At 36.2% G+C, this 25,000-nt stretch overlaps 1 protein-coding gene across 2 annotated transcripts in view; it reads right to left on the bottom strand.

The window, feature by feature from the left end:
* Window positions 1-9,734: 9,734 nt before the first annotated feature.
* The window catches only part of LOC150078196 (uncharacterized), an 881,600-nt gene continuing 866,334 nt past the window's right edge, over window positions 9,735-25,000 (bottom strand). For both annotated transcript variants that reach the window (XM_090385307.1, XM_090385308.1), the window contains one exon: window positions 9,735-10,421. In XM_090385307.1, the coding sequence (XP_090241433.1) occupies window positions 10,323-10,421 (99 nt within the window). In that variant the 3' untranslated portion in view covers window positions 9,735-10,322. The remainder of the gene's footprint in view (window positions 10,422-25,000) is intronic.

Below are 25,000 nucleotides of genomic sequence, written 5' to 3'. Positions count from 1 at the left end.
AGATGGGATGACATTCCAGAATGTTTCTTTGAAATTAATAATAATAGTTATTGTGCATAAAAAGATACAATGCAAAAATTATGTGTAATACCATTCTGAAGTGTAATAGATTATATTTTAGAGTTATTATTTCATTTATGTGTTCTTTGTTTTTTATAAATTGTCAAGGAATTGAAAATTTGAGTTCTGAGATCTTTTTCATTAAAAAAAAAAAAAAAAAAGTCCTGCAAATATAGACTACGGAAAAATTACAGATGTACAAGTTACTGCAATACATCATTTCTTATGTAGTAAGTTAGGCAAGTCAGAAAACTGCTAGCTTGGGGAGGGGATTCACAGACTAATAGATTAACAGCAGCTGCAGGCAGAAGTGCAAATGATTCTTGCACTGCTTCTTTTGGAATGAGCAGGAGCCTGGAAAGCAAGTTGCTGGGGATTTCAGGAACTGCTGGGAGTCATCATGAAACAAGTACAGTAGACTGTCAAAATAGTGGCACCCCCCAAATAATGGTACACTGAGATTGGATGTATACATAAGCAGCAGATGTCTTGCAGTGCCGAGAAAATAAAATGGCAAGTCACGTGATTACTCATTTTTTTATGTTTGCCATTTTCAAAGTGAATTCTATACTGATATCATGGATTATACTGCTATTTTACATTTATTTTAAATTAAAAACTCCTCACTATGGCTCGTAAAATTAATAAACCTCAAACAGAGTGAGAGAAGAAAAGAACAACAACATTAAAGCTTAGTGACAAACTATTACATTAGGGTCACCCGGAATGTTAATTCATATACCCATGTGTATTGTGTCTGTAAATTGCGTGTATTCTCTGCTCGATTTGCCTGTTTTGATGGATAAAAAAACACCAGTTTCTGGGGGGAAAACCTTGCTGTCTATGCCTGAGACCCACTAACTCAGCCATGGAGTGAAAAAAGCATATAAAAGTTCCTCATGCCATCAACAGGATTAGAACCTAGGCCTTTTCCACCTGGTGTGGGGAGGACTGTGATGATACCACTGTGCTAGCTGCACAGACAAAACTTGATATAATAAAGAAAATAGAGTGGGGTGTAAGCAGAAGTGTATTAATGACAGAATATAACATTGTATCATCAATATGTTTGGTTTTTTATGTGCAGTTAATAAAATTGCATTCTTAATCTTTTTCTCTATTTGTTATTTGGCCCCTTTATTTCTGCATTAAATACATTAAAAATAAAACTAGAAAGATAACGGAAAAATTGAAATAACGGCACCTTGAATACCCAAAGGTACTGTTATTTCGAAAGTCTACTGTAAATATATTGGCTGTGTTAGGGTAACTAAGAGTAAGAACAGGTGGATCTATACTTGCATGTACACCAATGCTAAGAGTAGAGTAAATAAATTTGATTAATTTGAAGTGATGGTCAAGACATCAAAGGCGGATATTGTTGGGATATCAGAGACGTGTCACACAGATATAAGGAATGCAGAAATTAAATTTGGGGAGTACAATGTGTATAGAAAGGGAGGAGGACAGCAAGTTATGCTGTTAGTTAAGAAATATAAAATCTAAGGCAGTGCATCCAGTTGATATTGGAGTCAGTTAGGCATGAAATAAGCACTGGGAAAGCAAAAATGAGAGTAGGAGTGTGTCATAGGAGAAATGACTCTGATGGCATAATGTACAACTATTGTTGTTGTTGTTATTTGGTTTTTTAGGAGCATTAGCAACTAAGGCCATATTGCTCCGGTGCGGTGGTCATTCCCTGACCTTTCCGCATGCTCCGTATTTGGTGGTGACGGGCTCGAACCCCGGTCTAATCAAGAAGCGTGTGCTACGCACTGTTGCTCCTTCCCACCTGGCTACGGAGGTGCCTATGTACAACTATACAGAGAAATAGTGGGCCAGTACATCAAATTGTCTTATAGTGGGGGGATCTTAACTTCACAGATATTGACTGGAACTTGTGGATTGGTCACTCACACACTAGCAAGACTTTTGGGGATTTATTGGATGATTATTTTCTACAGCAGCATGTTCAAGAGGCAACCAGAGGGAGTAATACTCTTGATCTGACACACACATAAATAGCAGCATATTTGAGGGGCAACCAGAGGGAGTAATACTCTTAGTCTGATTATCAGCAGAGATTATCTGTGCATTAAGAATTTACGGATAAAGGAACCACTAGGTGGCAGTGATCACAATGTACTGATGTGGTATTTACTTAAAGATGTACCTACCATCAGGGGTAAAGGGAAGGGTTTTTGCTTTCGTAAAGTGGACTACAGTGGTCTCAGAGATTTTTCAAATTTTATACAGTGGGACTAACTGATGATGTTACCAACAGCAAATTCTAAATGGAAAGCATTTGATTAATTAATTTTGGAAGATACTAGGCTTTTCATACCAAATAAGAAATACTGTTCAAGGTTTAGGCCCAAACTGATGTCAGATGGGCTAATGAGACTCGTGGCAGAGAAGAAAAACACATGGGCTACATATAAATTATTAGGTGACACAGAAGACTACGATAGATACAAGCTAGTCTGTAAACAAGTCACAAAGGAGGTTAGGCAACCAAAGGCAGATTATAAGAAATCTTTGTCAAAGAATGCAAAGAAAAACTGCAAAGATTTCTTTACTTATAAAAACTCTAGAAGGAACAGGATGAATCAGATTGGTCCACTTGATATCAAAGGTTTAACTGTTAATTATCCTGCTCAGATAGCTGATAAACAATGAATATTTTGCATCTGCATTCACACTTGAGAAATTCTGTAGGGAATTGGAGAAGAGAAGCTTATTAACAGGGAGCTAAATGTTTTTTTTAATAACTGAGAGCAAAGTGGAGGAGAAATTGTTGAAGTAAAACATAAGAAAAACATCTGGGGTGGATGGGATCTATCTAGTTATAGAGGAAGAGGTGGCAAAGCAAACCTTTAGCCATAATTATGAGAGCATCGTTGGACTCGGGAGGTCCCGACGGACTGGAGATGTGCAAATGTATCTCCAATTCACAAAGAGGGATCAAAGGGTGATATGAGTAATTACACATGTATTAGTTTAGCTTTCTGTTCTGGGGAAAACAGTGGAGTCACTTGTTAAAGAAGCATTGCAGGAACATCTAGACAAGATTAGAGTATTAATTCAGACACAGCATGGGTTTGTTAAGGGGAAGTCTTGTCCGACCAATTTGATTCGATACTATGATGTGGTCACAAAGTAACTCGATGCAAAAAAATAATTTTGTTGTCATATATTTGGATTTCAGGAAAGCTTTCGATACTGTTGCATGTGAAAGACTACTACACAAATTGGAGAAGTATGGCATTATGGGCAAGTTGCTACAATGGATAAAAGGATGGTTGAGCAGGAGAACACAGTGAGTGAACATTGCTCTTCATAGACTAATGTTATTAGTGGAGTCCCTCGGGATTCGGTGTTGGGCCAATTGTTGTTTTGTGTTGATGAAGGTATATCAAGCTTAATGTCAAAGTTTGCAGATGATACAAAGGTCGGCAGGCAGGGTTGTTAATAAAAGTATATTACTGCAACAGGATCCAGAAAAGTTGGGCAGGATGAGCTGAGAAGTGGCACCTGAAGTTTAACAAAAGTACTGCATATGAGTAGCAAGTAACCGCAGAGTAATGTACCAACTGTGCGGTACTACACTCTGGGTAGTGGAGAATAAAAAGACCCGGGGGGGGGGGGGGTAACTGTACAGTCTATGAAGTTTTCTGACAGTGCAAACTGGCTGCCACAGCAGATCACGAGGTCTTGTCAATGATATACAGGATAAGGAGATGATTATCCCCTTGTATAAGGCAATGGTCAAGCCACACCTTGCAGACAAGTCTGGAGGACTCATTTTAGAAAGGATATAAAATTGCTAGAAGGATTACAGAGAAGGGCAACAAGATTGGTGAGGGGAATGAAGGGGGTCCTCTAACCAAGAAAGGCAAATTGCAGTGTCTGGAGTTTAGGTACCTGTGAAGTGATCTGATTGAGGTGTATAAGGTCTTGAATGGTTTGAGCAGTCTCAATGCTGATGGGATTCTTCCTCTTGCTCAGATTACAAACCTGAGGGGACATAAACTCAAACCGAGGAAAGTCAGTTGTGGAATATATGTGTGGAAATTTGCCTTTAGTCAACGTGTAGTTGATTGCTGGAACAAAGTTTTATTTGTCATTGCGGAAGTTGATAGCTTAAATAAATGAAAGGAAGAATTGGACAAACTTTTGGAGCAAATGGATGGGTAAAATGGGAAGTTTTTTTTGGCTGATGCTGTGTAAGCTTGCTTTCTTGCATCATATGCCTCTGCTAATGCTAAAAAGTTAATCTAAGGCGGCATCACTTCATTAAATCTCATATTGTGAATGCTTTCGCAATGAGTTGCCTTTTCAGTTATGGTTCAAATAAGCAGCATTTTCCCAATAGAGAAAACTATATTGTTACCATCATCCAGCCAGCCGTTTCAGGGCTATTTGGCCCTTCATTGGTGGGCGAGTGGGTACCTAGTGGTATAATGGCTGACAACAGAGGTGTGAAAAGAACTCCACAATATGAGAGATAACAAATGGTGTGGTAGTTTAATACTTAGAAATGAAGCATTGAACTAACTTGTACATATGTAATAATGAGTACATATAATCATCTGTGAGACCGAAAATAGAGACCAGCAAAGCCCTTACAGATAAGGAAATGTAGTAAAATAAGGTTAAAATTAATAGCTTAACTGATTATATTTATAGAAAGGGCAAGTCATAGTTTTATGCAACCTTATTTTTCTTAAATGAATCTGTTTTAAATAAAAGATAAAGCTTCATTGAAAATGATCCGACAAATGTATTACAATATACGTGCTAACACATTCAAAATACATTGTTTCTACAGTGTCTTGATGTGGAATACTATTAAAGAAGCAGCAGTTGTCTTTGCTTTTTTCATAAAACCTACTACTCTGTAGAATCTAGATTTCTGTAATGAGCATTCTTATACTATGTGAATATTAAGATTGATTTAGTTAATAGCTAAATAAACTATCTTAATATTCACGTGGTATAAGAGTGGTTATTACAGAATCTAGATTTCTGTGGAAACCACCATGTAACATCTGACTCCAACTTATTAGATATACAACTCTGTTCAAACCAAAATTTATTAGAATTTAAGAAAAAAATTTTATAGAATTTAAGAAAATAAGTACTGTACCTACTATTTTTAGCACAAAATTGATTTTTGATACATATAAGGCATTCTGAAATTTATCTGGATAATTAAATATGATGCCAGAAGCATTTCTTTTGAAAATTTTGGTTGGAAATGAATAAATTCATGTGGGACTGTTACAAGCTTGAAAAAAAAGCTTTTTTTTTTTTTTTTTTTTTTAATCATGGTTTTAGTTCTGTCATAAGTAGCCAACTTTCAATTATTGATGATTTGCCAGTTCTGAAATATTTCCAAGAAAAGCACCAACAATAAGCATATTGCTATTTAATTAAAGAATCTGTTTTACCAAGTGTTTTGGTAATATTACCGCCATGAGAGAGAGAGAAGGGGAGGGGGGCACTTATCTCAGCACAGCAATGACAAAATAGCTGATAGAAGTAATTTTACAAGAAATATCATGAAGTGCTTTAAACTGGTTCTTATGCAAATAAGTAAGTTGAGAAATCATAAAAAGGAAGGAAGCAGTTACAACCATTCTACATGAATTTATATCTTCCGCTGGCCTACTTCCACCTAAAAGAGCAGGTCTTTCATAATAGTTTCAGTTCTCACATAAGTAGCAAACTTTTAATCCTGTTAAAATACAGGAATTGCTGCACCCCCTTAACCCAAAGGAGCGAATCCAGTTTTATATTCTGGTACAATTAATGCCTCACTCTAGTCTTCTGAAACTTATCCTTCAAAAATAATCACGATAATGTGATGTAAGCACTACACCATTAATTTTTGCACCAGCCTTTGAAATTTCAGGTCTAATTTTTTTCTACACATGCTTCTTTTTTTCACACTTGATCTTTTTAAAATGCTAATCACCATGTTGAACTGCAAAGGGTGAGACCTGACAGTTGGGTCTCTTGGTGGTCCAACATGCCTTGAGACCAGCTTTGCAGTTCACACTATTTATTCATTCAAGCTCTGTGAGATTTCAGACACTTCCCACTGTGCATTTTATCGTATGGCTACTTCAAGTGGGTAGCCCGAGGAACTTGAATATGAATTTATCCTGCAGTTATGTGAAACTATCTAACAGATAATCAGGCTGTTCTACTGAATACCACTTTTTAAGTTTCCTCCCTTATATTGTAAAGGGGGAACTATATGAGTTCTGAAAAATGCAGTAATGCAAAATATTTTGAACTTATAAGAAAAAAGAACTCAGATAATAAGAGAAAATTTTAAAATTTATAAACATCTTTATACTCCCAACCAAATACCCATATTGTTGTATGTATTTATATTGAAAATTTTTTTAAAATAACGGTGTTAGTCCACTCAAAGTCCTTATAAAACCTTTGTTCACATATTATTACTGCTTTTTTGTTTTATATTTATAACAGAAACCTACCAAAAAAAATATATCACTTGCTGTTTTGTCAGTTTTCACTCTGCAGCCTGACTTATGTCTTGCTAGCTGTGTCATATGGATGTTTCAAGTAGGTGGCCTGAGGAGCTCAAATATCTAACACTGCAATTACATTGTTTTTCTTCTAAAGTAAGCATTTTTACTTACATTGCATCTTCACAAGCTTGTAAATGGGAAAAAATGTAAACAAGTAGTATGACACAAGCATTTAAAAACATGTAATACACATCATCTTGTGGCTAGGGTGATATTTTTTCCTGGGCCGATTCCACCCGTCACCATTACAAAGACCCATTCTGTCTGTCATGAAAACAGGTGGAATAGGTCTTTTACTCCATATTAAATATCTTAGCCTTCTGTTTTTAACTTCACCCTTATGATTTGTAATTATCTTAGTTATGGTATTTTTTCCCACTGTTCTGATTTGTTTTTTTATTAAATAGCAAAACATTTTTTCACTTTCCTGATAGAGATCTTTTTCAAGGTTTTTTCTTGGCTTCTTTCACATATATCATAGTTCAACGTGCCAAAATGTTCTTATATTTTTCTGTTTTTTTAACTATCCCTAAATTTTTGGGTCTACCATAGTTATGAATTTCTTGTTGTTGCAGAACTTTTCCTATCTACATATGTCTTATAAATTTCTGTCCTCTTCCATCTGAAGTCATTTAGCTTTTGAATAAGGAGATTTTTATATTTAATGGTTATTGGCAAATTTGAGTGTTTTGATTCTTTCATTTTAACACCTTGTACCTCTTATTTTTGACACTAATACCTTTTTTAACTGCTCAATACAAGAAGTGATCACTTTCAATCTTAAATCTTCAGTGAGTTTTAGATCTTTTCTATAATGATGCAGTCAATTATATTTTTTGTTTCTGTCATGCTACTTTCTTGTAAAGTGTTTGCATCTTTTAATAAATAAATTTTCTGTTTATACTCCGGCACGACAACCAAGTCAGTCGAGTTTACAATAAATCGTCAATACAAATATTTATCGTATTTAGTAGTCACGGGCTTGAACCCCGGTCCACTCAAGGAACGCGTGCTATGCACTCTCGCTCCTGACCACTGGGCTACGTCAGGCGTGATCAGATAATACCAAGAACTCAATCAGCTATTTTTTTTAAATCATATACCTGATGATAGCATTTTTTTCTGTACAAAATTCTTAAAAAATAAACTTTTAAAATTTCTTATAGAAATCCCACACTTCCAAATGAGACACTTTACAGGGAAATTAGAGTACAACATATATATAGGGAACCACTCAGTTACATAATCAAAGCCAGTAAGAGCAATTCACATGATTATGGTCCTATGGTTATTGGTTTTTGTAAACTAAGGTATACAGTAACTTCACTACACTTACCACCTTCTCCTGATTTACTCTACAAAATTTTTACTCTAGTATAATTGAAATACACACTGTACCTCTAGAGTCAAATGATGATATTCTAATTTTTTCTGGAGCAAGTTGCTTACTTTTACTGTAATTGAATGCAAACAAAGCTTATCTTTCTCTTCCTAATTTCTGCATTATTGATGCAAACTAAGAAAGTTTAAAAAGAACAAAATGTATCAACATCCAATACACAGGTGTTTTCAGAAGACATAATTGTTATACATTTCTTTCAACAAATAAATTGTATAGTATATTAATGCTAAACAGAGTCAAATGGTAATGCTTTGTGAAATATATTTTTTCTTCCCAGAATTGAGGAATACAGAGCTGTGTAAAATAACTAATGGTTACAACATAACATTTTAGCTTTAAAAGAAAGAAGTGCACTTCTCCATATCATTACAGAATAAAAAAAATAAATAAATAAAAAAGGGGCCCTCCCAACAAGTATGCCTCAAGTTATATGATTAATGCATTCCTGGAAACTTCCATGAAAGCCTATACTTTGAAATCAGTTTCCCATAGAAACAAATGTAATTAGGTGGCTGGATTATATTCTGGATCAGGTTATTTGGTTAGTTTGTTCTCCCCATACAGAAGTACTTCTTCAGATTACAAACAGCACATGCAGATTTCCATTGAGCTAATTACTACTAATTGCACATGCTGTTGTTTATAAGAATTTACCCTGTAACTAAATATACCAAAACTGACTGATATAGTAGCTCCCCCATCCCCATCTCCCAGAGATATATGTTTACTAACATGAATATCTATCCGACATGAAATTAGCATTTTATTTTTATTATTTTATTATTATTATATCTATTTAAGGTGAGGTAGGGAAGAAATTGCAAATCTACAGTAATTAGTCTTGGATAAGTCTTGTTATTTATTTAAAAAAAAAAAAAACCACCTGTAACTGAATATATACTGTAAATGTACAGCACATGCTTACTTTTGCCAGTTATTGGTATGAAATTATACTTTTTTTTTTTCTTTTGGAAAAAAAAAGTATAATATACCCATCTTGGGGTATATAAGAAAATATACCCCAAGATGGGTATATTTTCTTATACCCATCTTGGGGGATGTGGTCATTTTCTATGAAATGTGGCACCTTAAAAAATGTCCAATTATTCATAAATAGTGAAGATTAAAACTTCAAAGAACATAAGAGTAAAATAAATTTTAGCTTTCAAATAAGGAAAATAAAAATATTATTCTTTTGTAATTTGTACTAAAGATGTAAAGAAAGCATTAAATATTTTGCTGCAAGTTAAATTTCAGTTCTTATGTTATGCACATCAAAACTAACTTATGTAAAGTGGATGGACTGGGGAGGGAGTTCCCCTGAGCACTATATATTTTATACATGTGTCACCATTTCAATTGCCAAGTTTGTTTTATTGAATAGTGCTAATTAATCTCAATGTATTAATTATTATCACTTTAAATTAATATCACTGTTACTTTCAAACTATGCTAGGCATATTTTTTATCCAAAAACTATTAAAAGGCACGCATAACAGTATAATAATCCTTGTAATGTGTGAACAATATGCAATCTTTTCTCTTTTCTACCAAATGTATAATTTTGTAAGTTCTTTTGGTCTAAATAATCAGAAGGAAAATACCAAAATAAATACCTTTTACATCTTTAAGCCATTCAATCTAGGTCACTCACTTTTTCCATGCTATTTATTAAAAAAATTCTACTGTCATTACTATCAGGCGGTAGGATCAGTAAAGGTGAATGTAATGGTCTTTTCATTTTACCTATGCTCTCCTTCATTATCTAAGATCACCATTCATTCAATATCTGAAAATATTTGGCTGTAAACTCATACCAATGTGCTTTCATTCCTGTGATTAGTAGATTTATGCACAGGAATATGAAACAGTTTTGATAAGAACAAATGGTAGAATATCTCTACACAGCTGTAGGAGTAACGGCTTCATGAAATACTTACAGAAAATTTTAAGACATGATGTATATTCACACAGATAAAATTCACTTGTTTTACTGGACTTGAAACAGTTAATTTATGATGGCGGATTGTCAGCAGTAAGGCTCCATTTTAGGCTAATAGTAGTGTATGCTTTTTACCATCACAATATTACTTTATCGTATATATGCATTCCTCTTCCTTTAATAAGCCAGAGAAACGGAAGCATGTTCTTCACACAGACTGGAAATAAAGCATGTCCTCATCTTCCTATAATTTAACAGCAGTTAAATAATCAAGGATGTCTGTAGATTTAGTTTGGCACTTATGGCACAGTAGTTTAGTTTGGTCCAAATAGTAATTGAGGTCCTCTTGCCATTACTTGGCCGTTGAAGTCCTCTGGTTACGAAAGACTGTGTTCTGCAGAGTTCGCTTCCACCGATCCATTGTGTCTCGGAGCTTGGACAACCACAATCCCTAAATATGATAAAAGAAAACATTTAATACTTCACTTAACAAAGTGTTATTAAAATAATTGATCACAGCATAAAGGTCTCTAAACATGGTGCCATGGGTGACATTAAAAACTTGCACAAATTTATTTGTATTAACAAAGGCAAACTGATGTAACAAAGCTAAGCTTGTAGCATTAGCCTTAAACGCCTGGTTTCATCCAAGTGTCTGTTAACTCTTCCATAACTACATAAACTCTCTAGGTCTACAAAATTAATTCATATGCCCACAACAGCTAATAACTCACTGGCTTAAAGGAAATTTTCTTAAATCCAGTCCACAGCTATTCTTCCTGAATTTAAGTTAAATTTCTTCTTGTACCATTTATGAGAAAAATAAATAAGTAAAATAAAAAATATATATAGGGTGATCCAATGAGCAAGGAAACGTTTGACTGTAAACAACAACACTATTTTAAATATATATTTTAATTATTGTTAGTACAATAGAAATGGCATATATGAACTAAAAAAAAAAAACAAAAAAATTGCACATCTGTTCAATATGACCATCATTTTGGTATTTACAAAATTGTAGTTTTTTGGACACAGAGCAACACACAGCAAAGCACAATTATTCAGAAATGTTCTCAAATTGTCTATTATTGAATGCTGAAGCTTCATCAAAGACTTGTACTTACTACTAAATAATTTATCCTTTAAGAATTTCCCACAAAAGTAATCACAGGGTGTTAAAACTGAAGCACAGTGGCCATTCAATGGAACCCTGCCATTCAATCCACTGACCTGAGAACTTTTTTTTGTGTAAGAATTTGTGGACAATGTTTGCATAGTGAGCTGGTGCACCATCCTGCATACAAAAAAAAAAAAAAAAAAAAACACCTGCTGAAAATCAATTTTAGACTTATTAATGGAATTATTTTGTCTTTTAGTAGTCTCAGGTAACTTTCGCCTGCCACAGTTTCCTCAAACACAAAAAGGTCCGAGAACATTCCTGTGCAAATCAAACCCAGACTGTCAAGCACTTAAATCTTTGTTAAAGAATAAATGGGAGTTGTTAAGAAAGTAATAAACACAATTATGGTGATTAACAGTTAACAGTTCCATTTATTTTAAATGTGGCTTCAAGCACTTCAACAATATCTGGATTTGTAACATTCATGGCCAAAACCATTTGGCAAATTCCAATCTTCTATTTGGGTTGTCAAATGGTTTTGGCCATGAATGTTACAAATCCAGATATTATGGAAGTTGTATATAAGTTCCTTTATGATTCTATTTAAGCTTGTTTTAGGTATTTTATGTTTCAAATTTTGCTTTCTTTCAGATGTTTTTGGACTTCTTTTGATATCCTCTTTTAAAAGTTTCAAACTGGCAGATGTCTTTCAAATGCAAGGTCTATTAAGATTTTGGTGGATTGTGCACTATTTCCACTTTCATTAAACTTCACAATTTGGTTTGTGGTCTTTATTGTGGCTGATTTATGCCCCAAAAACTTCTTGAACTGGCATGCAACTGCTGCAGAATTTTCATATTTTGCATGACACTTGACAATTTCAAATCTTCTCCATTGTAAGGATTGTGGTAAATTTTCCTCCTATGTTCAAATTATTCTGAAACAGTAAAAGAAAAAAAAAAATTAATCAAACTATTTTTCAAATAATTTATACATATTTACATCAGCAGTTATTCAAAATGGTTTCCTTACTTATGGACCACCCTTTCTGTGTGTGTGTGTGTGTGTGTGTGTGTGTGTGTGTGTGTGTGTGTGTGTGTGTGTGTGTACTGATTATTTAATTTACCTTTCCTTTTCAATGCCCTTACATACTCAAAACTTTGCAATCCACACAATTGAAGTCTCTCTCTCTCTCTCTCTCTCTTTTTTTTTACAGGGATACTTTTTTATACTGTTAATTAACCTTGTTGCATTTCACTGCATTTTTCTCAGCAGATCTACATCCTTTTTGAAATGGAGTTTCAAACCTGTATATAATACTCAGTGTGACCTAACCAAGGCTTTATACACTGATGAGCCAAAACATTATGACCAGCTAGTTGTTATGCAAATCGAAGCAACTGCAGGTGAACTATGGCGCGTTCTTGGGTCGGGACAAGGTATAAAAAACACCTGATACTGAGCGCCGTTAATCAGCGTTCTCTTGTTCTTCAGATGGGAAAGGCAGCAGACGTAAGCGAGTTTGACAAAGTCCAAATTGTAATCGCCAGACGACTCGGTCAGAGCATATTCAAAACGGCATGGCTGGTGGGGTGTTCACAGTAAGACATGGTTTGTACCTACCGAAAGTGGTTAGAGGAGAGAAAACCCACGAACCGCCGATGAGGTGTTGGACGACCATGGCTCTTCGATGCTCAAGGTGAGTGAAGGCTCTCCCGGATGGTATGGGGCAACAGAAGGGAGACTGTGGCGCAACGAGCCAGTAATTGGAATGCTGGTGACGGGAGTAATGTGTCACTACACATAGTACATCGAACCCTGCTGAAAATGGGGCTGTGTAGCTGCAGGCCACTCCAAGTGCCCATGCTAACCACAGTTCACTGCTGACAGTGCCTACAATGGGCACGCAAGCATCAAAACTGGACCTTGAGTGGTTGGAAGAAGGTCGTCTGGTCTGAAGAATCATGTTTCCTGTTGCACCATGTGATTGGCCGGGTATGTGTACGTTGCTTACCTGGGGAAGTGCTGGCGCCTGGATGCACCGTGGGATGAAAACAAGCCAGTGGTGGCGGTGTCATGTTTTGGGCGATGTTCTGCTGGTATACCCTGGGTCCAGTCATCCATGTGCCGGGCACACCGACGTCTACCACCTACCTAAACATCATTGCTGACCAGGTACATCCTTTCTGGCAACGGTCTTCCCCTCTGGCGGTGCCATCTTTCAGCAGGATAACGCGCCCCACACCACCCAGACATCAATCCCATTGAGCATCTGTGGTTTGTGTTGGAACAGCAACAGCATCTGCGGCGTCTCAACCACGGACCTTACAGAAGTTAAAGGATCTATTGGTTATGGGTTGATACCAGATACTACAAGACACATTTAGAAGTCTTGTAGCATCTATGCCTTGCTGGGTATGAGCTGTTTTGGCTGCACTTGGAGTACCAACATCGTAATAGGTAGGTGGTCATATTGTTTTGGCTCATCGGTGTATATATCAGAAAAATGATCTGTCCCTACTCACAAAATTTCTACATGTTGTAGATAAAACAGTTGCTTCTCAGGTTTTTTATTTTTTTATAAATTACTCTGCCACTGTATTTTCACTATCTGATCTATCTTTTCTTTCATATTTTCCTTTGTATTGCTGACTTTGTTATTGGACAAAGACAAGGTGGGAATAATGGAAAAGGATATGACTTACAGTACAATCATAGCAATTTGCCTACCTCTGTTTGGCAGGGATGGAAACTAGGTGGTAGCAGTTTCTTCTCACCCGGGCTAGGTGGTGTCAATCATATTACATAAACAACATAGCATGACATTCACTGCACCAGTGCTACTACATTGATCATTTGTCTTTTGGACTGTAATTACCAGCATAATAGAAATAAATAAATATAAAAAATAAATGCCTCTTCTGGTGGGCAAACTACATTATTGGATTGTTACATTAACACCCAAATATTTTCATTATTGCTACCTCAAGTTTGTTGCTTTCTAAGTAATAAGCTAATACTGAATTACTATTATCTAAATATTGAACCTTACATTTATCAATATTATATTTTAACTGCCATTTTTCATACCAGCTAAATAATTTATCTACGTCTTGTATATATAACCCACCAAGATGATGATACCATTATCATCAGCTCAGCTTATGTCCATACCAATGTTATTAACTAACAAATACTGGAAAAAAAATCTGAAAAACAGAAAGATGCATCACTAATTTAACAAAAAAATTATATGGCAGGAATATTATCAACAAGAATGCTTGCAGTTTCATTTTCAAAAAATGCAATTTTGAAATGCAATTTAAAAAATTCATAAAAAATGCAACCTGATTAGAGTGATAGTCATCAGCAGATATAGTCTGGCACAAAAATTGGTGAAATAGCTAGTCAACATTTAACAAATTTCATTTAATAAATTTTCAGGAGTTTGTGAGTAATTACACAGAAATGCATAACAAATTCTACTCTATCAGCAAGCTTAGATGTGAATGGCATTTTCACAAACATCTACTGAGGAGGCAATAGAATTAGTAAAGGAAAAAATTACAGGATGGGTAGAATCCCATAAATGAACAAAGTTCATATATGGAATTTTTAACATCTTGTTGGATTATACTTATTATCCAACAAGATGTTGCCATATTTGGATGTTTAAATTTAAAAAGGAAATATGTTAGACACTCAGGTGTATGGAAGAAACATAAACACAGGGTTCCACTCATTCACACATTTTAAAAATTAGGATTATTAAAACTGCAATGAACTATTTTGAAAACAACCCAAAAATAAAGAAAGAAATAGTAAACATTAAAAATATGATTTTCCAGCCCAACTAATAACTAAAACTATAGATAAATTCAGGAATGAGAAAAATGGAAACCAAAGAAGAAAAGTAAGTGATTAAAAAGACTATATCCATTTTATACTTTAAAGGGATTGAATAATAAATAAAACTAATTTGCAAAAAAACATGGGGTAGAAGTAATTTTTAAGCCTATAAATAAGATGGAATAACGGATTATTCAATAACGAAGTAAAATGACATATGGGGGGGATGTCAGGTAATTTTTAACCAGTTAGAAAACAGATAAGAAAAGTTGTCACCAATTTCAAGACTATTTTTACATACCATAGACTTTATTTTGAAATTATTATTATTATTCTTAGTAGTAGTATGGTGCAAGGAAGCCCCAGGCTTATGCTGCCTCAGCCAAAATAAAATTTCCAAGTTTAGCATTAGCAAAGGCACATGATGCAAGAAAGCAAGCTTATATAGCATCAGCCAGGGGAGAAAAAAAAAAAAAAAAAAAAAAACCTTCTCAATTCACCCATCCTTTCACTCCAAATGTTTCTCTAGTTCTACCTTAAATTCATTTAAGCTATCAACTTCTACAATGACAGATGTAAGTTTGTTCCAGCAATCAACCACCCACTGGTTAAAGGCAAACTTCCACACATCTATTCTACAACTGTCTTTCTTGAATTTATTCCCTCTCATGCAATTATTCTGAGCAAGAGGAAGAATCCCATCAGCATTGAGCATGCTCAAACCATTCAAGGCTTTATACACCTCAATCAGATCACCTTGCAGGTGCCTAGTCTCCAGACACTGTAATTTGCAAAACTTAAGCCTTTCTTCGTAAGAGACTTTGTTCCATTCACTAATCTTGTTGCCCTTCTCTGTACTCGTTCCAACAGCTCTACATCCTTCTTAAAATGAGACCTCCAGACCTGTATACAGTACTCAAAGGTGTGGCCTGACCATTGCCTTATACAAGAGGATAATAACCTCTTTATCCCTGCTACAAAAATTACTGTATATCATTGACAAGACACTATGAGCTGCTCTTGCAGACCGTCTGCACTGCTCAGAAACCATTTCTGCCTTCATAATTACCCCAGGTCCTTTTCACTCTACCACTGTCAGTGTAGTACCACATAGTTGATACGTTACTCTGGGGTTACTTCTTCCAATATGCAGTACTTTACATTTGTCAATGTTAAACTTCAGTTACCACATCTCAGCCGGTCTGTTCAACTTTTCTAGATCCTGTTGCAGCAGCGTACTGTCATTAGTGTCATTAACAACCCTGCTGACCTTTGTATTGTCTGCAAACTTGGACATTAAGCCTGATATACATCATCAATATCATTAATAAATACAGTAAACAACAATGGACCCAACACTGAACCCTGGGGGGACTCCACTAATAACATTAGTCCACGAAGAGCAGCGTTCATTGATTACGACTCTGTCTTCTCTCACTCAACCATCCCTCTATCCATTGCAGCAATTTTGCAATGCTACACTGCTCCAATTTGTGCAGCAGTCTTCCATGTGCAACAGTATCAAAAGCCTTTCTAAGATCCAAATATATGATATCAAAATTATTCTTTGTAACCACATTATAGTATTCAATCAAACTGGTCAGACAAGACTTCCCATTAACAAACCCATGCAGTGTCCGAGCTGTATCTGAAGTCTTGTCTAGATGATCCTGCAGTGCTTCTTTAACCAGTGCATCCATTAATTTCCCTGGAATAGAAGTTAAACTCTCAGGTCTGTAATACATAATAACTTTCTGTATCTCCCTTTGATCCTCCTTTATGGATTGGGGTCACATTTGCACATCTCCAGTCCATGGGTACCTCCTCTGAGTCCAAGAAAGCTCTCATAATTATGGGTAAGGGTTTGCTTACTTCCTTTGCTGTCTCCTTTAATATAACTGGATTCCCCTCCTTGAATAACTCCTCATGTGTGAATGTAGATGCAAAATATTCATTTAGTTTGTTAGCTACCTGAGCAGGATCATCAACAGTTGAACCATCAATATCAAGTGGACCAATCTGATTCATCCCCTTTCTTCTAGAGTTTACATAAGTAAAGAACTCTTTGCTTTTTTTTTTTTGCATCCTTTGCGAAAGATTTCTCGTAATCTGCCTTTGCTTGCCTAACCTCCTTTGTGACTTGGTTATAGACAAGCTTATATCTATCATAGGTTTCTGTGTCACCTGATACTTTATATGCATCCCATACATTTTTCTTCTCTGCCACGAGCCTTATTAGTTCATCTGACATCCATTTAGGCCTAAATCTTGAACAATATTTCTTAGTTGGTATGAAAAGCCTAGTAGCTTCCAAGATTAATTCTTCGAATGCTTCCCATTTTGAATTTGCCGTTAGTCCCACAGTATAGAATTTAAATACTGTCTCAGACCACCATAGTCACCTTTACGAAAGCAAAAAGCTAACTACAGTGGTCTGAGACAGTATTTAAATTCTATATGGTGTTTCTATACTTATATTTGTTTTTCGGCTTTAATCCTGTTTTCAGGCAATCAAGGCTGTGATAAAGATGCTGTAATATATTGCAGATTAATAAATTATTTTATTGTGGTGTAAAGAGTCCAAGTAATCTGTATCAACCATTGCGCCTGTCATTATGTACTAACTTTCACAACAAAAGGTTTTGTGGGCAACAAAGTTTGTCTTTAGAACCTCTACAAATGCAAAACTCTGCAAATTTATTTGGACTGTCTGGATGATTTTTTTAGCAAGATGTTTTCAAACAATACTACAAACTGTTCAGCAATCTGTTATTTGTCAAAATACACAATCTGCACAATAACACAATCTTCATGGTAAATGAACTTTAGCATGGTCAATTGTCTCTCAGATGTGTGAGGGTAGTATACTAAGTCTTACCCACATTCAGATTTGCTGATTCATTTCTGTGTGGTATGTCAAATATCAATTGTAAATAACCTTTACCTTCTGGAACTTCATTTATACCTGTGTGCCACAACACTATAATCACAATATTTGTATACACTGTGTCTCAATACTTTTAGTAATATTAAGAATTTATAGTTCTTTTTATTCTTTTAAATCAGTGATGCACAACCTTTTTCCTTCAAAGGACCATTAAAAAATAATTATTCTATATCCACGGGCCAAAGGATGAGGGAACTGTATATCTTCTTACATAATGAAAAATATAAATTTTAAAATTGTATTTATGTTAGCAGAGTATACAAAGTTTTTTTTTTACAAATTAATAAAAAATAAAAATAAAATTTATTAATGAGATTTTTGAGCTTGCATAGAAGGGGCTAAACCTTTTAAATCTGCATCAATATTAGTTGCTGCTAATCGTATGATTGAGCTGAGATTGTCATTTGTATGCCGGTTGCAATGAACCGACTTGTTCATTTTCATTAGAGAGAAAAATTGTTAACAAATATATGTGCTCCAAAATAAAGTTGACAAAGAGCTGCATTATAATATAGATTGGGATATTTGTGCTGAAGGGGGGGGACATTTGTAAAAATTCAATGAATTGCCCTTTGTGAATTTTAATTTCAGTTCATCATTACAATGGAGGTCAATTAGTTCAAGTTGTAAATTTGATTCGGCTTCTTCATATGAAGCCTCAAAGCATTGGTAAAGATTTTGAACAATATCTGATTAGTATTAGCAATGGCAACATGGTGCAAGGAAGTCTATGGCTTATGCTGCTCCAGCCAAAAAAATAAATAATAATAATAAAATAACAAAAAAATAAATAAAATAATATAATATAATTAATAAGAGAAAAGGAAATGGACAACCTATGCATTTCCCTCCTCTCATAGGTGACCTTTGAATTTCCCCAAACTGTCAGCCTCTACCATCCATATAGGCAACTTATTCCAGTAATTTATAACTTGCTGGCTAAAATAAAACTTCCTACAATCCAGTCTAAACATCCCCCCACCTCATAACTTGAAATTATGGCTCCTTGTTCTAGATTCATTTATAACCATGAAAATTTCGTCCTCAATCATTTTGCTTATGCCTCTCAGAGCCTTAAACACCTCAATCAAGTCTCCTCTAAGGCAACTAGTTTCCAAGCTCTGCAACCCACATATTCAAAGTCTTTCCTCAGATGGACACCGTTTTGCTGATCTCACCAGGTAAGTTATCTGTCTTTGGACCCTTTCAAGAAGCATAATGACTTTCTTTAGGTGCAGTCTCCATACTTGAACACAGTATTCTTATTGAAAAGGTGTAGATCATTGAAGATGAAAATTGGGTTTGCAACCTGGCATTCTTGGTGGACATACCTGGTCATTTGAATGAATTAAATAAGACACTTCAAGGAAAAGGTCAACTTATAACCGAACTTACCAATTACACATTAACTTTTCGAATGAAATTATCATTATTTCAGTCTTAACTCTCAAAAAACAACACTTGCCACTTTCCAAATTGCCAGAAAATATTTAAACAATATAAGAAAAATTGTAGTGAGTACATCAGTTACATTGAAAAAGTTCAGCAGTCGTTTGAACAGAGATTTGAGGACATTGAGCAAGATGTTGAAATTCCACATGTTGAAGTTCCACATTTTACAATTTAATGAAAAAAACTTTTGAGCCTACAGGCCAGTAAGGCTCTTGGGGTTGACGGCATATAATCTATAATCTTATGGGAGGTGGCAAGTGAGTGCATTGAACCATTGAGGTTAATTATGAATACATCACTGGACTCAGACGTGATTCCATTGGATTAGAAAAGTGCCAATGTATCTCCAATATATAAGGGTGGTTCTAAGAGTGAAGTGGGAAATTACCGGCCAGCTAGTGTAACTTCAGTAGTAGGGGAAAATCATGAAGACTGTGACCAAGGGTGGAATTCATAAATGGAAATCTGGAGGATACTCAGCATGGCTTTGTAAAGGGAAACTAATCTGGTTAGCTATTTTGACAGGGTCATTCAAGGGCTGGACTTAGGGAATAATTTTGACATTGTTTATTTAGATTTCAGCAAAGCAGTTGACTCAGTCAAACATGTGCAGTTACTTTATAAGCTGGAACAGGTTGGAATCACAGGGAAAATCCTTAGATAGATAGCTGGATGGCTTCAGGGCAGGAGGTTGTGATAAATGGTTATTCCTCAGATCAGGTTAATGCAAGAAGTGGGATTCCCCAGGGATCAGTATTGGGACCACTGTTGTTTTTTTTTTTTTTTTTTTTTTTTGATTTTCATAAATGACATCGATGAAGGGATAGAGGACGTGATGTCTAAATTTTCAGATGATGTAAAGATTGGTAGAGTAGTTAATGATCACTGCCAAGCAGAGCTTCTTCAGAATGACCTAGATAGATTTCAAGGATGGTCAGAAAAATGGTAGCTATGCTTTAATCCAGCAAGGTAAGGTATTACACCTGCGGAACAGTACCAAAATAACTTATACACTTGGCAGAGTTGAACTGTTTGTTATTTTTTTTTTAGAAGCATTAACAACTAAGGCCATATTGCTCCGGGGATATGCAGTGGTCATTCCTTGACCTTTCTGCATCTTCCGTATTTGGTGTCACGGGCTCGAACCCCGGTCTAATCAAGAAGCGTGTGCTACGCACTGCTGCTCCTGCCCACCTGGCTACGGAGGCGCCAGAGTTGAACTAAAGCTGGTAGTAGAGGAAAGGGACTTGGGTATTACCATACGGTCAGATATGAAGTTCTCAGAGCATTATAGACTTGTTGCAAGGAAGGCCCATTATGTCCTATCGAGATAAGGATGTTATAATCCCATTATATGAGGCTAATTGTTAGACCAACTGCATATGGGTAGCAATAACCGAAGAGAAACGTACCAACTGTGTGGCACTATACTCATGGAAGTATCGGTATGGGTATTCAATCCACATGTTACAAGTTTTGCAGCTCTGCTGAACGAGAAGTTTTTTAGCCATATTTAGCCGCTTTATTGACCAATAGTTATATTAAATTATTTTCTATAAGTAGCTTATAGACCTAATCAAGATCCTTGGTTTATTCTGAATTGAGACAGCGAGATTTTGGAAGTTAATTAATACTTAAGTGTCCGTAGATTTACCATTCGTAACTTGCCGCCATTGTTATACGATACAACGTTTTATATCCCGAACTAGATAGCGTTAGCTTAGTATAGTATAGTATATTATGTTATATAATATTGTCAATTAATCAGTAAAATTTATTAATATTGTTAAACTTCATTGTCAATTAAATTGTACTTTTAAACTAAATACATATAACGACTTAGATTTTACAAACATAACATAATTAATTAATACATAACTTGATATGGAAGTTATATGAATGGAACTCATAGATAATACTTGATACTGAAAAATATATATAGATATATAGTGTTATAACTATGTTGGGATACAAGTTTAGGGTTATAATTTTGTACTGAAATTGAAATTTTATTGAAATTAAATTGAAATCATGACTCAGACCAGAGCAGCAAAGCAAAAGGCTCAAGCTAATGGGAGAGCTGTGGCTCAGGGGAGAACTGAGGGGGACAGTTGCCCTCTGAATCACAGCCTTTTAAAATGCTGCTTGCTTGATGTTTGTGGAGCAATCGGGTACAGGACATGATATTGCCATGGGGGATGTCTTTGTGTGTACGCGCAATGTAAGGAGTGTAAGGAAATCAGGCGACAATACAGCATTGTTATGGGCCTATATGAGAGCTTGAAGGACAGAGTGGATGCCCTCGAAGGATCTAAATTGAGGGACCCATTAAGCTCTCAGCTGCCCACACCAATGCCAGAGCCTGCACTTGATCATCACGCAACACAGCGGCAGCCCCCAAGGCAGAATGCGCTGGTCCCACAGAAACTAGTAGTTGTTGGTGACTCTACTGTCAGGGAAACAGGGAACATAGTATGTAAAAAAGGATAGGTGGAACAGGACCAGGGTATGTTTGCCAGGGGCAAAGGTTGATGACGTTTGTAGAGCGAATATCATCTTTAAAGGGCACAAAAGGTGATATTGTTGTACACGTTGGCACTAATGATATTAAGAGTACCGGCGAAATTACTTAACAAATACAGGTATTAAGATTAATGATACCGGCGAAATTACTTAACAAATACAGGTCACTGTTGAAAAAAAGCCATAAATTAGGGTTGAATTTGAAAGTGTCTGCAATTCTGCCCAGAATTGCAAAATTTCAAACACTTTCAAATTACTTAACAAATACAGGTCACTGTTTTAAAAAAGCCATGAATTAGGGTTGAATTTGAAAGTGTCTGCAATTCTGCCCAGACTCGATAGGAGGGAGTATATGATTAGCATTAGCATTAGTAGAAGCATTTGATGCAAGAAAGCAAGCTTATGCAGCATCAGCCAAAAAAAAAAAAAAAATAAAAATAAATAAAAAATAACCACTTCCACTTCACCCCTCTGTTCGATCGAAATACCTGTCCAGCGGAGCCTTAAACTTATTTAGGCTATCAACTTCCATGACAAGGGATGGAAGTCAGTTCCACCAACCAACCACCCACTGGATAAAGGCAAATTTCCTCATGTCTATCCTACATCTGTCCTTCCTCAATTTGAATTTATGCCTTCTCAGGTGATTATTCTGAGCAAGAGGAAGAATCCCATCAGCATTGAGCATGCTCAAACCATTCAAGGCTTTATACACCTCTATCAGATCATCTCGCTGGTGCCTAGTCTCCTGACACTGTAATTTGCAAAACTTAAGCCTTTCTTCGTAAGAGCAACCCTTTGTTCCATTCACTAATCTTGTTGCCCTTCTCTGTACTCGTTCCAGCAGTTCTACATCCTTCTTGAAATGAGGCCTCCAGACCTGTATACAGTACTCTAGGTGTGGCCTGACCATGGCCTTATACAAGGGAATAATCACCTCCTTATCCCTGCTAGAAAAATTCCTATATATCATTGACAATAAACCATGAGCTACTCTTGCAGCCCGTCTGCACTGCTCAGAAAACTTGATATCTGCCTGCACAACCACCCCCAGGTCCCTTTCATTCTCTACCACTGTCAGTGTAGTACCATAGAGTTGATACGTTGCTCTGGGGTTGCTGCTTCCCATATGTAGTACTTTACAGTTGTCAATGTTAAACTTCATTTGCCGCCTCTCAGCCCATCTGCTCAACCTTTCCAGATCCTGTTGCAGTAGCATAGTGTCAGTAGTGTCCTTGACAACCCTGCCAACCTTCGTATCGTCTGCAAACTTGGACATTAAGCTTGATATACCATCATCAATATCATTTATAAATAGAGAAAACAATAATGGACCCAATACTGAATCCTGAGGGACTCCAATAATAACATTAGTCCACGATGAGCAGTGTCCATTGATTACCACTCTGTCTTCTCCCCCTCAACCACCCCTTTATCCATAGCAGAAATTTGCCTCCAATGCCACACTGCTCCAATTTGTGCAGCAGTCTTCCATGTGCAACAGTATCAAAAGCCTTTCTAAGATCCAAGTATATAATATCAAAGTTATTCCCTGCATCCAGTTCTTTTGTGACTGCATCATAGTATCCAATCAAATTGGTCAGGCAAGACTTTCCCTTAACAAAACCATGCTGTGTCTGAGCTATAACTGAAGTCTTGTCTAGATGATCCTGCAGTGCTTCTTTAACAAGTGCCTGCATTAATTTTCCGGGAACAGAAGTTAAACTAACAGGTCTATAATTACTTGTGTTGCCCTTTGATCCTCCTTTGTGAATTGGGGTCACATTTGCACATCTCCAGTCCATGGGTACTTCCCCTGAGTCCAAGGAAGCTCTCATAATTATGGCTAAGGGTTTGCTTACTTCCTTTGCTACCTCCTTTAATATAACTGGATAGATCCCATCCACCCCAGGTGCCTTTCTTGTATTTATCTTCAACAATTTCTCCTCCATTTTCTCTCAGTTATTACAAGATTCTCTAGCTTACTGCCAGAGTTGAATACACCTCTGGCATTCCCCTCGCTGAATAACTCCTCATGTGTGAATGTCGATGCAAAATATTCATTTAGTTTGTTAGCTACCTGAGCAGGATCATCAACAGTTGACCCATCGATATCAAGTGGACCAATCTGATTCATCCCCTTCCTTCTAGAGTTTACATAAGTAAAGAACTCTTTGCATCCCTTGCCAAAGATTTCTCGTAATCTGCCTTCGCCTGCCTAACCTCCTTTGTAACTTGGTTACAGATCAACTTGTATCTATCATAGGCTTCTGTATGATGAGAGTCTTGTCGATCAATTCGGCCTTGGAAAGATTGTGCAACGCTCAAGAGGTAGAATTTTTTTCAGCCTGGTCTGTACTTGTTAACAGGAGAGACTGCTTCTACAGGGATGGGATACACTTAAATAGAAAGGGTTCAAGAATATTTGCTGATGCTATCGAGGCAGTGTTAGGTGGGTCGGAAAACTGCTAGCTTGGAGCGATACAAGGATTAATAGATTAACAGTAGCCACTGGCAGAGGTGAAAATGATTCTTGCACTGCTTCTATTGGAATGAACAGCAGCCTGCAAAACAAGATGCAGGGTATTTCTGAGACTGCTGGGAGTCATTGTGGTACAAGTAAACACATGGGTTGTGTTAGGGTAGCTAAGAATAGGAACAGGTGCATGTATACTTGCATGTACACAAATGCTAGGAGTTGGGTAAATAAATTTGATGAATTGTTTAAAACATTAAAGGCAGATATTGTTGGGATATCAGAGACGTGGTGTCACACAGATATAAGGAATGCAGAACTGGAATTTGGGGGTACAATGTGTACAGAAAGGATAGACAGGATAGGAAGGGAGGAGAGGTTATGCTATTAGTTAAGAAACATAAAATGCAAGGAAGTGAAGCCAGTCGACATCGCTGGACAGTACAGTGTCGAATCAGTTTGGTGTGACATAAGCACTGGGAGTTCAAAATTTAGAGTAGGAGTGTGCTATAGGCCTAATGACTCTGATGAGTATAATAAGAAACTGTACAGGGAAATAAGAGTGGGCCAGTAAATTAGAGAGTCTTATAATGGGGGATTATAATTTCCCAGATATTGGCTGGAATTTGTGGGTTGGTCACACACACGCACACACTAGCA

Source organism: Mastigoproctus giganteus, chromosome 11 (assembly GCF_048544385.1).
Source record: "Mastigoproctus giganteus isolate SK-2022 chromosome 11, ASM4854438v1, whole genome shotgun sequence".
Classification (NCBI taxonomy): Eukaryota; Metazoa; Arthropoda; class Arachnida; order Uropygi; family Thelyphonidae; genus Mastigoproctus; species Mastigoproctus giganteus.
This window is presented reverse-complemented; position numbering and strand designations above follow the sequence as displayed.